Below are 16520 nucleotides of genomic sequence, written 5' to 3' on the forward strand. Positions count from 1 at the left end.
GGCTGCGCCCTCGCACCCGCCCGGGGCTTAGCGGGGCGGCCGTTAGGCCGTGCTGCGGGGCGCGAGTGCCACCCAGCGGCCATGAAAGGCAGGAATGGCGGAGGGCCGGGCCGGGCCGCGCCGCGCCGCGCCGCGCTGAGCCTGAAAGGCTTAATTTGCGTTAAAAACCACCTATCCGACGTTAGCGGCTCGCGCTGAGCCTGCCCGGCTTTTGCGACACTCGCTTTACGGCCAGCGGCGGTAACGAATTCTCCCTTGGTTACGGGGAGCCCAACGCCGCCCCGCCGCCATGTCACCCCGGGGCCGCCGCGCCATGAGCCGTGAGTGCGCCCTGCTGCTGCCCCGCGTCTGTGCGGCGCTGGCCGATCCGCGGCAGTCCGGCCCGGATGACACCTGCTTGGAGAAACTGCTCGATTGGTTCCGGGAGCTGAGGGAAGCCGGTGAGTGCGGGTTACGGTGCCTGAGGGGGGGTGGGGGGGGGCGGCGAGGGTGCTGTGCTTCAGCCGAGAATCGCCGATACCGCTGAGCTCCGCGAGCCGCAGCCCTGCGCGCCGTGACGCCGCTTTCTGTCCTTGGATAATTCCCGTTCATCAGAGCCCACCGCGAAGCTGCTGCGAAACAACCCCTGTCTGACGAAGTTCTTCACCGCCGTGCTGGCGCTGCCGGAGCCGGAGCCGAAAGTCCTGTCCTTCACGCTGCGGTTAGCCGGGATCGTCGCGGCTGTGGAGGACAGCTTCGTGCACTTGCAGGTGAGTTATTCGTCTGCTTTCTCCTGTGCTGAGGACTCCTGGAAACGTACAGATTCTGTTTGTAAGGCTTCTTAATGATATGGTTATGAAAACCTGCAATAAGCCTTTTCAGTTCTCACATCAAGCTGCTGTCATCTCATTGCTTGTCTTGCAGCAAGCTGTGCTGTAAGTCCTTATATGTAATACTTCTCAATTTCAGTTCAAAACATTATATAGGATATCAGTGTCTCATCAATAGCTGCAGAATATCATATATCCCTGGGCAGGTCCTTTAGATTTAAACTGCAATTACAGATGTAGTTTTCTGCCCATAGTAGATTGATTTCCTGCAAAAATAAGGGAGCTTCTTAAAGTTCTGTTCTATATAGCAGACTGCGTTTATAGTACAAAACTCTGGTTTGGGAAAGAGATGCATGCAACATAAAGCAGCTTAGCAGATCTAATATATATGTAACTTTTCTGCTGCATCTTAAGAAACAAATAGAACCCTTACACTGCTTAGTCCATAAAAAAGAGAGATGTTGAGTTTAAGTACGAGAATCTGACAATTCTCTATTTTAGTGTTTATTTAGAAGGTTTCACTGCAGTATTTATATTGTTGACGTGAGCTTCTCTGCTCCTCTGAAGCCCCTCTGCTTGCTGTTTATTCTGTGTTCTCTGCCCTCAGCGGCTGGAGCTGCTGGCCAGGCTCTTTGGTGAGGATGGGCCTCTGAACAGAGCAGCGTGGGAAGATGCATCTGTGCGAAGTGGCTGGGTGGAGGGCGTGCACAGCATGGTGCAGCACCAGTCTGCCCTCCACTTCATCTGCAGTGGCGGTGAGTGCTTCCAAGGCTGGTGATGCCTCAAGTCCTCCCATCCATTTTGCTACGATTTTACTGATGAAAAATTAACCAGGGACTCATTTATTTCTTGACACTTACGTTTTGCAGTCCCATTTTCCTTGCATGGGTTTTTAAGTTCTCTTGCTGTTAACACCAACTTTAGATCCTCTATATAAAGAGGCCAGGAATGCTGGATTGGTATTAGTCTATGCAGCATGTGATGGAAATGAGTACTGCTGCTGCAATTCCCTTTTTTCCTTACTGGATCTGTATGCGGATGGTACAAACTCCTTCCATAAATATACTCTCAACACTCCTAATATTACAACCATTACAGTGAAGTCATCTTCTGTTCCTGGGTTACTAAGACATGTGAAGATCTGAAAAAATTTACTTTCTTCTTTTTGTCTGCTTGTACCTAAGGACTGTCTAACTTTTAAAAGGCAGCAGAGACTACAAAATAAAACGTTAGAAAAACAAACCACATTAAAGCCTCTGTGTTACTTGAATTAAAATAATATACAGCTGGACTGCAGCAAGACTCCACAATAGGAAGACTTGATTTTCTCCTTCATTGACTTTTGTTCTGTTTTCACACAGGAGGCATAGATGTGATCTTTGTTCTGCAAGGGGATCCCAGCCTGTTTGTGGCTTCAGCTGTCCATCGGCTTCTGGTGCACTTGCTCACCCTCTCTGTAGGGTCTAAACTGATTGTACCTCTCAGTGCAAAGAGCTGCGACTGGCCACCATTTGCCCACATGATTATAAAGCATATAGAAGATTCTCTTCAATCCAACTCTGCCTCTCACGTCAAGCAGTCGTTAAAGCTGTTAACTAGTCTGTTTAGCAGTTGTCAAGCTCCTTGGACTAAAGTGCTTTGGTTAGGCTTAGCAAAGCACGTAGAATCCTTCTTGACAGAAGATTCTGTTCAAGCACAGCACATACTGGTGGATCTTCTTCTAAACATGGCAAGGTGAAGATCTTGGAACCAGTGATGAGAAATACCATTTGTGTTAGTAGGACATCTGACTTACTGTTCTTTCCTCTCAGGTCTCCCGTGTTTTACGAAGACAGTTTTTGGGCATTAGTGACATCTGCTCTGGAACGCTTAACCCCAGTACAATCAAGTGCTTTGGCAGTGGGAATTCTGAGGCTCTACCTATGGTAAGAGTTGCTGCTATGAAATGTTTTTCACTCTGCAAATGCTCCCAACATCTCTGCTGTGTTTCTGAGACTTGTTTTATTCACCACACTGCATTTTCCACTATATTGCTTAATACAGTGGACTGATTGGTGAGAACCATGCAAATAGCTAACAAACTTCAGACACTGCTATTAGAATAATTATTTCAAAAACAGAAATGAAAAGAGCCAGTGTCATGTTCACACATATGCTTTTGTATTTTACCTAAAGACAGCAATTTCAGACAGAAATACAAAGCTCCTTTAACTTTTTAAGGCCAAGGTTGTTTAAGATGGATATTTTGACTGTCAAATTCAGAAGTATTTGGTTACTTTTCACATAAACAGTGACAAGTGTAACAACTTTAACTGCTGTTCAACAGAAGTATGCATCTTGCATACATCCTGCATCTCTGTCAACAGTAGGAAAACTTAATTTAGAAGGAAGCAGTATAGATGATCTAATCTGACTTTTTATACATTGCAGGGCTGCATTAAGAGATGGATTGGGTTGCTCAGGGCCTTCACCAATCCAGTTTCAAATATCCCAAAGGATGGGGATTCCACAGCTTCTCTGGGCAACCAGTTCCTGTTATTTACCAGTCTCACTATGAAAAGTATTTTCCATGTATCCAGTTGGACTCTGCTTTGTTGCAGTTAAAGGTGTTGCCTCATCTGTTGTGCACCTCAGAGAAATCCTCTGGCATCTTCTCCCTTTAGATAGTGAAAAAGCATGGAGAAATCATCATATGTTAAATGACTATAGCACATACAGATATTTACTTTCAGACTAATTAACACGTGTGTTCTTACTGGGATTTTTTTTTTTTAATGCAATAAATGCCTGTCTAAACTCTCTTCTTAGACAAACTTTCACTCTTCACTGCTGGATGAGGTGTTTGTCAGTTCCAGAACCATTTCTCTCTTTCAGTTAGCCAGGGAGAATCAGAAGAACGCTTGACTTGTGACAGTAATTTCATTTCTGTCCTGTTGCTGGCTTTTTTACAAGCCTATGTGAAAATCACTGGTCTGCTCAGCATTTGGGGATAGATGTTTGGGGTAGAGTTGAAGTTTTCTTGTTTTGGTAATTGCTGTTTCTTCCTTGAAGCCCACAGGCTGTGACGATTAAAGCACTGACTGTTCTCCTTCTACCACTGGAGTGTATTTTGAGAGCAGCCTCCATGGAATATTCAGGTACTATTGCAGTAGAAAAGTTAGAGGCTATTCTGTTTGCCAGTGTTTTAAGTGCCTGGTTCAGACAAAACTGGAGAAAGATAGAAAAAGTGAAGGACAGTAGCAGTGTTTGTGGTAAAGTGCAGCATCCTGCTGACAGTTGCATTTGAAGGGATCTTCATACTGCATCAGCTCAAAATAGTAGTTCAAAAATCAAGTTTGGGGATCACTGTCCTTTGTAATCACCAACAACCTGAGTTTCTCCCTTCTTTGATTCCCTAGGTTTGCTGGATGAGTCAGTTAGTGATCCTTCTGCTGTTGAAAGCCTTCTATCCTCCAAGTCATCTTGTGCTAATTTTCTGTGCCACATACTTGCTCATCTGGAGGAGCTGCTCTCTGTGGAAAGAGTGAGTTCTGCTAGTTAGAAAATCCAGCAGGATACATTCCCAATAGGATAACAAAAGAATATTAAGTCTTGTAAAGAGGGACCATACTTGGTTTTACATCTACCTTCAGAGGCTTAGTTGCCATACATTATATCCATTGCAAGTACTGATCCAGTGAAAAACATAAATTGAGTTGCTTTCCCAAATAGTGAAAAGCATCTCCTCCCATTTATGCAATTATCTCCCACTGGGAGAGAGGAAGGTTACTTGTTTGCAGTTATTAGTATTATGTTACCGTAAGGACAGTAGAAGTTGCAACTTCTGCTGTGTCTCTGCCAGAATCTCTTGCTCTATATGCATGTTTGAAACATTTGATGGAAGCTTGTTGTGTTTTTTTCCCTCCCATTAGGCTTTTTTGCCCGTGAATTTACCCTATGCATCTTTGCTGTGTTCTGTCATGACAATATTACTGTTCTGTAACGACCTCCTGATTCCAGCTTCTCCTCTGGGAAGCAAGATTAGCCAAATCTTGGTAAATTGCTTCCGAGTACAGAAGTCAGCTCTTGATGTCCTTGCAGCACTTTCTGACTGCAAATGTGAGTTAAACTTTGCACTTAAATTTTAATTTTGGAAATTACTATTCTGTATTTGAGGACTGTGCTTGCTTTCTTCTATAAAACAGTTTTATAATCCTGTTTCATTCCATATTTGAAGAGTTGAATTATTCCCTTTTTCTTAATATTGGCTCTTGAGTTTTTCTTTTGCTTTGTTTTCAAACGTTTCAGGCACTGACACAGCTATGAGAAGTTTATTTGACATCCTTCTGGCATACCTGGAGAGTCCAAACACTCCTCCTACTGTGAGTATAGAACTAAAGAAGGCTCCAAATCTACTGGCTCACCCAGTGGAATATACTTCTGACAAGCAGTCTGACAACAGTTGTTTCTTAGCACAGTTAGTATAAGAGTATCTAGAAGGCTCGTTCTGAAGGACTTGCAGGAAATAGCTAAAATGATAATGAGCAGGTAGTTGATCAGTAGATCAGATATTCTTGAAAATATAGGAGCCACCATGTCTAACCATAGAACCAATATAATCAACTTGACATTGCCATTAAGTAATATTGCAGTAATATTTTTGTTTTCTTGCTTTATTTTGTCCAAATGACTCAGGTGACAGCTGCAAATGAAAAGCTGGAGACACTCACAGTGTTTTAAAGTTGAGAACAGTTTGCTAGAAATGTGGCATAAGCACTACTCATTTGTGGCTTATTTTATAGAGTGAAAGTGCATGCACTAATTTCTTCTGACAATTTCACTGTAATTTTGAGTCCAAAAAAAAATTGTATCTAGCATAAAGACAACAATGCCTTCTGCTGCAGTAAAGTACATCTGCTTTATATTTCTTCAGGTTCTGAAGAAATCATTTAAAGCTATGTCCAAGTGGTTGATGAGCTCGTCAGGAATCTCCTTCTTCAAAAATAAGCAACAAGCTGAGAAGATTTTGCAAGGTAACAAAGCTATCAAAGTTCAGACAAACAGAAACTAGTGGCACATCTGAAATGTGCTCTCACCTTCTTTTTCCACTTAAAGCACTTAGGATTTGTTTGTAGTTGTGGTGAATTTAGTTGTACCTACTCATACAGTGCTTTGTAGAACTGAGAGAGAAGCTCACAGCATCAACAAGAGGGGTCACATCAGAAAACAGTGCAGAGGTTGTACAGTGGTTTGGTTTGTTAGCTTTCATGTTGATTCCTACCTCTCGCTTGGCTTTCACAGATGTATTTCTGGTGCTGCAGAAGCGTTTGTGCAGTCCTTGTTGGGAAGTACGAGACTCTTCTCTGGAGTTCCTCACCAGCTTGATTAGAAACCTGGCAGGTATGTGCAGAGATTTAATGGTTCAGGTCGGAGGACCGTTTCTTGTGATGTCATGAAAGTCAGTCAGGCCTGTGGAGCATCCTCTGACCTGTAACTGCAGGGGGAAGGAAGGAAGGAAGGAAGGAAGAAAGGAAGGAAGGAAGGAAGGAAAAGGTAAGTAGAGATTTTTACTTTCAGATCACAGCCAAAATCTGTCAAAAAGATTAATAAATGTACACTACTATTCTGTTGAATTTGAATTGCTGTGTCCTCCTTAATGAACTTTAGCAAATTAAACTATGTCACATGGCTTGACAGCAGTAAGGGATGACCTTTTTTTTCTTCCTCCCTTCTTCCTCCCAAACAAAAGTTGCGTGATGGGGCTGAAACCACACTCTGATTTACGTGGAGCAAAGTTTTTCTCACCAATAGAAACAACTGTAAATGCATTTTTCCAAACTCTAGTGTCAAACACGGCATGGCTGGGATTCACCAAGCTGCTGCAAAGCGAGGAGCCTGACAGAAAGTGTCCGTGCTCCTGTGAGCAGCAGCTCCATTCACTGTCAGCTGCCCTGCAGTCAGCGATCATCTTCGTATGACACAAATCACTGTTTGCATTGGAAACAAGTTCATGCTCTGAGAGAATAAAGCCTCACTTCTTTGCATTGCTGTCTCGTTTACAGACCGCAGTGAGTTCAGGCAGTCTCTCCTGTCTTCAGAGATACCAAAGCTTACAGAAAACCTTCTTGAGGATCCAGAGAGCTATGTGCGAGCGAGCGCTGTGACTGCTATGGGACACCTGGCCTTCATTACTTACGTCTTCATTCCAGAGTCACGTGTTGCAGGGAGTCAGTATAATAAAGAGGTATGACTTTGTGTAATCCACTGCAGACACAAGCAGAACTACACCTTGTTTTACTGTTTTTTGTTGTGCTTTTTCGTTTGTTTTTAATGTTCCTCTCCTCTTTTCTTTTTACATTTAGAAAACTGCAGCAAAGCTTCAAGAAATCTTGTCCACAGACCCAGAGGTTTTTCCTAGGAGAGCTGTGATGAGCATCTTCACCATGTGGCTAAAAGAGAGCTGCACAGGTCAACCGGAAGAGACAGAGCAGTTCGTCTCTACAGTGGTCAAGACCGCAGCACATGACTTAGACTGGGAAGTCAAACTTGGTTGTTTGGAACTGGTTCAAATTTTCTGTACCTATATGTTTTGCCAGTTTGGCCTTCCTGAATGCTTTTATGCTCCTGTCTCATCTGCAGTCCCTAGTTCCATTCATCAGTACGAGCCACTGCAGATGTTTTGCCGAGCAAACCTGTTCAGCTTCTTGTTTCAGTCTTTGTGTGACTGTGACAAGCCAGTGGGTCAGAAAGCCTGTGAAATACTGCTTACCTTACAATCTCAGTTCTGTCAGAGTAGCACCACAGATTCACAAGGAACTGAAGACTTACCTGCAGGACATGGCATTCATTGGTTACAAAGGACACTAAAGCAGGGTTCTCTGGTCCAGAACTTCCCCACAGATGATGGTAATGGAGTGGACTTTCAAGATCCAGAGAGCATGATGTTAGCTTTGAGAACAATAGACTTAGTGGAACTACACAGTGACCTAAATAAAGGTAGTGGCTATGTGGAGAAAAGCCCCCAGTCCCTCTTAGAAGACATCCTTGCTACTGCGGGGACCGTAGAGGAGAATGAAGCTGACTGCTACTAAAGACATCTTTTGCTTTGAGGGAACAGTACTTACACAGGTTTCTTGTGAAGAGAATTTTTGCTACCAAAGTCTTGTAAGAGAAGATAGTAGGAAGTGTTACTCTGAACAGTAAAAAAGGAATAGTTTTGTCAGCTGTTAAAAGTGTTAGAAAAATCTTTGTTTTTAATACTGATAGCTTCTCTTATTTTTAAGTATATTCTCTGATAAAATGATCTGCCTGTTTTATTTTTCTAAGTAAATAAAGAAATGCATTTCTTCTGTTTTTAACGTGTAAGTATGTTAAGAAAGCAGCAGCTCCTCCCTACATAAGGAAACATTTAAAAAAAAAAAAAAAAAGGTGACTGAAAGCAAGCTCTTGTATGCTCCTAGAAACAAATTCATTACCTGCAACACAGTGGGCTGAGCTGTCAGTATCCAAGTTGCTACTTCGCACTTTGCATCATGAAAACAGTGGTCCTGCCATAAACTCTCTTTTCCTGCCATGCAAGGACTCGGGATGTAAAGAGAGGTGGGCTGCTGGGCAGAGGAGGAAGCTGCACACTGCCTTTCTGGGCTGAGTTTTTGTGGGAACTGCAGCTTTTGCATCATCAGCACAGTAACTGCACAGTCCCTGCAGGAGGCAGATTTCCCCACACAGCTGCTACAGACGATTTCAGCAAAGGCTGTGGCCAAGCACGGGGCTCGTGTCATGTCAAAGGCACCAGTGCTCAGCTCTGTCAGTTACTTTAATGTGGCTTAATGTAGCAGGCAGCAGCTACACAAGTGATAACGACGCAGGACATCACAGATGAGAAAAACCCACATCTCTGAGAGCAAGTACTGTGAACAAAGAAGATTACAAAGCTCTTTTCAGCTCTTTATCTGAACAGGGGCAGTGTGAGTTCTGTTGCTTGATCTATACACAGGTATGAAATTCCAAGAATCATTTTCAACGCATTTCAACAAAGCACTGAAAAAAGGATTTATCCTCTCACTGCTCAGACTCACATTGACGTAGCAAAGAATGTTTGGCTCAGCCCTATGCCAGTAACAGCTTTATAAAAGCTGTCAAAAGAATAGTTGTTAGTTTTCTGTTTTAATACATCGGACAGTTAAAATTCAAAGAACTGTCTTTGCTTAGTTATGCTAATTGTACGAGTGAAGTAAAAAATGAGCCATAAGTGTCTGGGGCTGCTGCTTAAGCCTTAGATATGTGGTCTGTGAGTGCACATCTTAGAAATTTCTTTTGTCCATCTCATAAAATTTGCTCTACCTTTCAACACAAGCTCATCAAGGCTTTTAAAACCACCACACGTAACAGAGGAAACTCATCAGCCAGCTTCACCACAGTTCTCAGCAATTAACAGTGATAAAATATATCAGCAGCCACACCCCTGTGCTGTGTCATTTCCCTCCAGCACTGTGGCTTTTGTCCTCTGCTGAGAAATAAAGCACTGCTAAACGTAACACAGCCAGACCTCAGCCTGTGGCAGAGCTGCTTCTCCATGTGCAGCACAGACTGTGCACATAACCCATCCTTCAAACAAGCTGAGTGCCTATGCAGGACGGGATGGTACAACGCTGGTGATGTTTCATTCATTAAGTGTCTCTGCCCAGTGACAGTGGTCCTGGTGGTCCCATCTGGGGGTCACTTCCCAGGTCAGGTGGAAAGTAACACTGGGATCTTAAAGAGGGCTGTGGTGGGGATGCTCATCTTCACACCTGTGAGCCACAAACACCCTTTGTGGGACTGGTCACACAATTACAACTCCTGTTATGTGCCAACAATAAAGCAGCAGTTAAAGAAAGATCTGACAGCAGTTGCTAAGTGACAGCATCCATATTGAACAGCCATGGGATGGGCACAGGGAGCTGCACAGCAATCCCACTTTGTCCATAGAATTAAGGGAAAAAACGCTCTTTTCAGTACCATCCAATAACCTTGGCTGATGCACCCAAACCAGCAGCACCAAACGTTCACTGCTGCTTGCTCTTCCCACCACTTCCTCCCCAGTGAACTGGTGCACAGGACAACACCACGACATTCTTGGCTGAACAGCCCATTCTGATCAACAGGAAATAATGACAGTGTTGGCACTGATGGTTATTGGAAAAATCAACAGCAACAAAACCCAGCAAAAATCCGCCCATCGGCTTCCCAAGCAAACCCATGGCTATGATTAACAGTGAGCAGAGCTGTTGTATTGGAAAAATATGGTAACTTTTTCAGAGCTTCAAACAATGTACGTCCTAAAGAAAGCATTTAAACTTAAATTGACTGAAATGGTGGCCAAGCTGAGGAGCCTACAGTCCTGCAGGGCATGAAGGTTCACCTGCTCCTGACAGGGCTGGGAGCAAGGAGACCATGAGCACTGCTTTGCCTGGGTGGAGAACTGCTCATCCCCAGAGAGGAGAGACTAATGGGCATCTCTGGCAGCTCGGTGCCCCCAAGCAAGGTACGCTTTCAAAAGAGAAAAACATCAGCACTGCAAGCAGGCTCTCTACAAACTCTTGCTCACCCTGCATGCTATCACACAGTGTAGAAGCAGTCCGAGGCTGTGCTGGTAGCAGAGACAAAAGGACTGATCCATCAGCACGCTGTGAACAGCAGGAAGTGACCAGGAAGTGTCACCACCCAGCTGCCAAGGGAGGAGAGGATCACAAACACCGCTCAGCTGCCTCAATGCCAACACAGTACAGACATGAGGGACCACCTCTGCCCACCAATGCAGCATAGGGAACTCATCAGCACGTGGCCCACCTTCACTGCAAGCCACTGCTGAATTGAAGGATGCCCTTTCCTAATGGATTCCCTTCCAGCTCCATCCACACAACTCTCGATTTCCAGTGCTGGGAGGAGCTGCCCTGACCCTGCTGCCAGCTCTCACAGCACAGAGCTCACGCCAGCACAATCAGAGCTCATCCAGACAGATAAAGCCAGCTTGGCTGTTGCCTCTGGTCACTGCTCCCATGTTATCATACGGAACGCTTCCCTTTTGCACATTCCTCCAATGTAAAATGTGAATTTGCTCTCTATTCCATCCAGAAATGCAGCCAGCTAACTGTACATTCTCATAGCTCTTCTCCTTATTGCTCACATTTCTTCTCAACAGCCAGGACAACGTGCCCTGTCCTGGCACCAAAGCACTATGAATCATCCAGCACAAACATAACACTGCAGCACAGACAAAGGTCTGATCCTCAGCAGCACTAAATCAGCTCAGAGGTGCAGTCTGGCCAAGCGAGAAGCACATCCCCAGTGTGTGCTGCAACACAGCTTCCACCCCACTGGTGCTACAGATATGGCATCGTGGAAAGAAGAACAGAGCCCTCCAGCCTCTCCAGTTCCTGCACTGGGAACTTCTTACCTGGGGGAATCAGCATTGCCTTCCTCCCTAGTTTGGGAGCATCTTCACCACCCTTCATGTACTGCGATGAGATCAAAGATCCATCTCCATGGAAACGTCTGAGCGCACGGAGTTGCTGCACTACGGCGCTGCATCCCGCTCGTGGGCTTTGGCACTGCTGCTTGGAGCAGAAGCTTTAAGAACAGATGTATCAGCATTCGGATCTCTGCATAAATGGCTTGATTAGTAATAATTGATTACATGAGCAGCGTGAGTATAAATAGCACATACTATGGAGTGTGACAGTGTGACAGCAAGTATAGGGAGTTCAATGCAGATTTGGGGAGACACAGCCAGCAGACGTGCATTTTGTAAAATGTGGGCTTTTCTCCGGGGGAGAGGCAGGAGGGAGCAGCCATACCTGTCACTGTGTGCCTCCATCAGCTCCAGATGCAATGCTGATCACAGTGGCCACCCAGCTGCGCACAGAGGAACTCAAACAGATGAGGGACACTCGTGCTCTTCCATAGCAGCCACCTGCTGTCCCCACACCCGAAGCTGGGTAGGACTGCCTGCACACACAGAGCCCAGAACCAGGGTGGGCAGAGCAGCTGAAGCCCATCACTGCCCACTCAGACATCTCTGCAGGGAGGGCTGGTCTCACTCCAAAGGGACTGCCAGCGGAGCAGCAGCAGCAGCCCAGCAAAGCCTTCATGAGCTCTGTGCTCAGCCTGCTCCCCTGGGACCAGCAATGACTGGAGGCACAATGCTGGGTCACTGCAGCGATCTCCTGTCCTGTAGTGCTGAGCTCCAGCTACCCCAGCACAGTCCATCTTACATCTGATTCCCAGGAGGTGGAAAATAAAAATTGCAAAGAGATAGATGTGGTTTATGATATTGTTGTTCCTAGCTCAGCTCACCACGTGGCCACGCAAAGTGCTGACCTGCTGCACCATGGGCAGGACAGAAACACTCAGAGAGCTGCTGCAGCTGACAGAAAGTGGCTGTAAATACTCAGCTCCACAGAAAATCCTCTATTCCACTTACATGAGGTTTAAGCCAAGGCCAGGACATAAGAAAGAGAAACAGAACTCACTCATGTCCTGAGAAAGGAGAGCAGCAAACAGCAAAGCAGAGCTGACAGCGCTGACGTGGGGAGCTCCAAGGAGCTCACACAGTGTCTCACTGCTGTGTGCAGCAACACTGAGCCCCGAGTCACCCATATGCACAGACTGTTATTTCTGTAATCATATTAAAGAATTTCAGAATAGCAACTGTGCAGTGAGCAGCCCAGCTGCCAGCATTTAGCCTTATCCTAGGGCACAAGCAGAGTATGCCAGGCTTGAATTAACGACGTATAAGCTGCACCATGCTGAGTTTCATGGCTTAATTATAAAAGAGAAAGCAATAATCAGGGGATCTATAAGGCTAATAAACGTTCTGAGAGCACCGAGTGTGACACAAGAGCCACAGCCAGTGTGACAGGACATGAATGCATTTAAAAAGCACATTAATCACACGCCGTGCACTAATTTGCAGCTGGCTTCCAGCGACAGCACTTGGCCTTTAGCCACCTTCGTGGCATCCCTGGGTAGAAGCGGACCGGCTCCAGAGCAATGCCAGCACCATGAGCACTGACCCCGCCATGAGCCAGGACATGGGGGCTCATCCTGCAGGACACAGCCCAGCTCCCAGCCCTGCTGCTCCCAGTGCCTCCACTGCGCTCAGTTTGGTGCTGGCAGTGCCCACCAGTGCGTTCATTCAGCCAAGGAGAAAAGTGGGGCACGCTGATTTGCCCAAATATCTCAGTGTCTCCGAATCTCTCTCCTCTCCATCTCGTATCTCATCTCACTGCAGCTTTTTAATTGCACAGCTTGGTGCTCGGCTTTGCTTCTTGTTCAAAGATTCCCTTGTTTTTATACAGAGTACATTTTTCTCCAGAGTGCACTGTCTCCATTTAATTATTGCCCATTGAAACTCAATGTCTTTGCCTCTCTCTTAGGAAAAACTCCGATAGAGCTTAAAATGAAGCTGCCACCAAGGAGAACACCTTCACCTGTGCTTTCCCAAATTCCTCTGCACCAAGGTGCCCCCCCAGCCCTGCACCACTGCTGACACCAGCTGGGTGCTCCATGGGCCGAAATGCCGCGGACTGGGAGTCAGCCCCATCTGCACGAGGAAAACCCAAAGTGCTCCCAAACACCCACTTCTGCCCAGTAATTCACTGCATCACTGCATCCTCCTCGCTTTGCCCTCCGCAAAGGGCAGCTCTCTTCACATCTGTGTTCTGATGTTACCATCAGACAAAAGTGTATTGAAGTATCTGCACTTCTTCTCTTCCTAATAATCCCAAATTTAACTTTGTCCTACTTAGCACCTCCTCTGGCACTGGGAGGTGAGATGCTATTTCTGCTGGCCTCAATACTGAACCCAGGGAAGACACAGAGCAGGTCCGGGCTGGGCTTAAAGCCTGGGATGGATTGCTCCAGCACAGCCTCCTTCCATGGGGCTCCTGAACCTCGGACAGGAGCCACAAAGCACTGATCCCTAACATTGCCAGCAGCAAAAATAAAAATGAATTTAAAAGTACCTAAACCCTCTGCAAAGATACAGGAATCTGAAATCTCTCTTCCTTTGTGGAGCACACACACCAACTGCCCACAGGGAGATTCCAAACACGAGATCAGTGCTGAAAAGGGAAAGCAGCTCTGCAAACGAGCAGAGCTTGGGATAAGAGAAGTTTTCCTTCTATTAGCAGTACAGCGGAACTGAAGCAGCAATCAGCCAGCTGCAGGAGGGACAGCCCCTTCCCCAGGGTCTCAAACCTCAGGCTCCATTTAAAAGCCTTAATAAACCCAGGATATAGGTGGTACCATGACCTAGTAACAGATCTGCAAATAAACAGCTCCCGCTTCACTTAATCGCCGTTCTCCTTTCCCTTCCCTCCCCTCTCCCTCCAGCAGCAGTTGTATCAGCAGATTGCACTCACTGATCAGAGCAGGGCTGGGGCTGTTTGTCTCTTCCAGTCTGTGTCACTGCAGGAGCACCAGCCCACTGATGGAGCTGGGCTGTGCCAGGACACAGTGCAGAGGGACAGTTCTGCTTGCAGGCATGGTCCCAGGGCCTTGGGGACACTGATGCCTCAGCTCTCTCACCTTCCAGAAAGGACCTGCTGCCTGCTGCTCCCCTTTTCCTCCAACATCCTTCGCTGCAGCTGCTCCTCACCGCTTTGTGGAAAAGGCAAAAAAATCCCGACAACATCACTGTTTGCCTCCATGAGGTCCATCCCAACTGCTGAGGGCAGGGCGATGGATGGGCTGTGCCCAGAGCAGCAGCTGGGCACAGGAGGAACCTGTCCAGGCACCAGAGAGACACATCACAGCTTTTAAGGACATTACGGAGAGCGAATGGAAGAGACGAGGAATGGTTCCCCTTCTCGTGCCCTCTGATGCAGGCAGAGCCAGAACAGCAGTTTCAGAGGGGAAGCACAAAGCTGCCACAGCCTGTCTGACACAGTCCCTAGCCTGTATAAGAAGAACACCTGCTTTATTGATTCCTCATCTCCTGCTTCAGACCGTCCTGCTATCAGAAACAAATCTCTAGCCTACAAAGAAGGCAAACCTGTCCCCAGCAGCACTCCCAGTGTGGTAACCCTCAGCCTCTGCCACAATCTGCTCAGTCCTGCTTCTCCTTTTCCCTCACCATCAATGCACAGCACCCAAAGTCTGTCCCTGTCAGAAACCTTTACATCGCTCCTTTTTGCAAAGCAGCATCTTAAGGCCAGGCTCTTGTTCTGGTGCATTCCCCCGTCCTCCTCCTGGTGCTCCTGGCAGGACTGCACCTGCGTTAGGACCAAGCACAAAGTGGCTGCTGTTAATGCAGCCCTCTGCAGGGCTGCCCAAATCTACATCAGGGCTTTGCGGCCACAGAGCAGGAACAGGAGATGAACCCACAGTGCTTTGTCAAGGCTGCTTTTCACACTCAAACTTTAAGAAAGTTTGCTCATACGCATTTCTGCTTTGTGGTAGCAGACCAGACTGCTGCTAAATGCACCCTGCCTTCTTCGAAACTGCTGCAGATTGCAAAGACAGAGAAATAATACCAACTTCTCAACAGCCCAAGCACCAATCCCAGGAGAAAGTGTCACACCTGCAGCATTCAGCAGAAGCAGAACCTTCCTTGGTTGCACAAAGCCCAGCACTGTGTGCCTGTCTGGAGCCCATCTCACAGAAAGGGCATCTTATCTTGTTTGGAAAACTCCAACATATGTGGAGGCGTTCACTGTCCTCAGCAATTTATTCCAGGAGCTCATCAGCTTCATTCTAAAGAAAAAAACCCAGTGTGTTATTTCCTCATTTCAGCTTGTCTGGCTGTAGCCTCTGGCTGTAATTTGGTCTCCTGTCCATGGCTCACAAAGCACTCAATACTGACATTTTCCTTCATGGAGATGTCCATGTATGCAGCTTTCTTCAAATGACCAAAAGGCACTCTCTGAAGAGCCACTCCTGGTACTGTTTTGGGGCAGATTCCCTTCTGTTTGTGAGGACACCACAGCAGCACCAGTCCTGTTCAGCTGTGCTGACTGATCTGTAGGTGGGCAGCTAAAGAAAGCATTAAATACCAAGGTTACATGCAATAGGTTTTGTAGGAAACAAACCTAAATCTCCATTCCTGGAGCACGCTGCCAGCATTGCTGCCTCGTTTAGCTCTTGGCTTCTCTGGGGCAGGAGCTGCCTGTCTGGGGTTTGTGTTGCTCTGAACACTGATGGTGTACTACAAACAACACACAGATACATCATTTCAGATAATTAATACAAATAAACACTAATTACAAGCAGCAACCAATTAGAACTGAACAGAGGGCATCTCCCGTGCTTTGGTGAGCGGATGAACGGAAGGGATGATGCTGCAAGGCCGTCGGGCCCAGCCCTGCCCTGCCCCCACGCTGCACTGCAGAAGGGTTCCCACAGAGGCTGCCAGGTGAGACTGCTGCTGCTCCCCTCCTTCTGATTACGATAGCAGCTAATTAAGGCAATTTCTCACCACAATGCTCTCAGTGCCTTAAGAGCAATGCAGAGCCCAGGGTGGCAGGCTGCTGCATGCAGTGATTTTCTTATCCTGGTGCTCACTAACCCCGCAGCACTGCATCTACCCACCTGTATGGCCACTGAGGCTCTGGTGGAGCATTCCTGCTGTACCCTGCAGAGCTGTGCCTGCAGTGTGGGCTGCAAGGAGCACTGCGGCTCCACAGCCTGAGAAATGTATTCCTAACTTCTGTTTGTGTCACTTAGGGACAAAGTCCAGGTTCCAACTGG

General features: G+C 46.6%; 1 protein-coding gene across 1 annotated transcript; it reads left to right on the forward strand.

Annotated features, from left to right (window-relative positions):
• The first annotated feature begins 60 nt into the window (after positions 1-60).
• BRAT1 (BRCA1 associated ATM activator 1) lies at positions 61-8141 on the forward strand. Its single transcript, XM_085237219.1, has 13 exons — positions 61-440; positions 595-749; positions 1417-1564; positions 2171-2543; positions 2621-2734; positions 3861-3946; positions 4208-4332; positions 4721-4907; positions 5097-5170; positions 5722-5821; positions 6090-6188; positions 6851-7032; positions 7151-8141. Exons 1-13 carry the CDS (start codon positions 290-292, stop codon positions 7877-7879), a joined length of 2523 nt encoding a protein of 840 aa, XP_085093345.1. The 5' UTR covers positions 61-289; the 3' UTR covers positions 7880-8141.
• Positions 8142-16520: the final 8379 nt, after the last annotated feature.

This window comes from Meleagris gallopavo, chromosome 16, assembly GCF_905368555.1.
Source record: "Meleagris gallopavo chromosome 16, MGAL_WU_HG_1.1, whole genome shotgun sequence".
In the NCBI taxonomy this organism is placed as follows: Eukaryota; Metazoa; Chordata; class Aves; order Galliformes; family Phasianidae; genus Meleagris; species Meleagris gallopavo.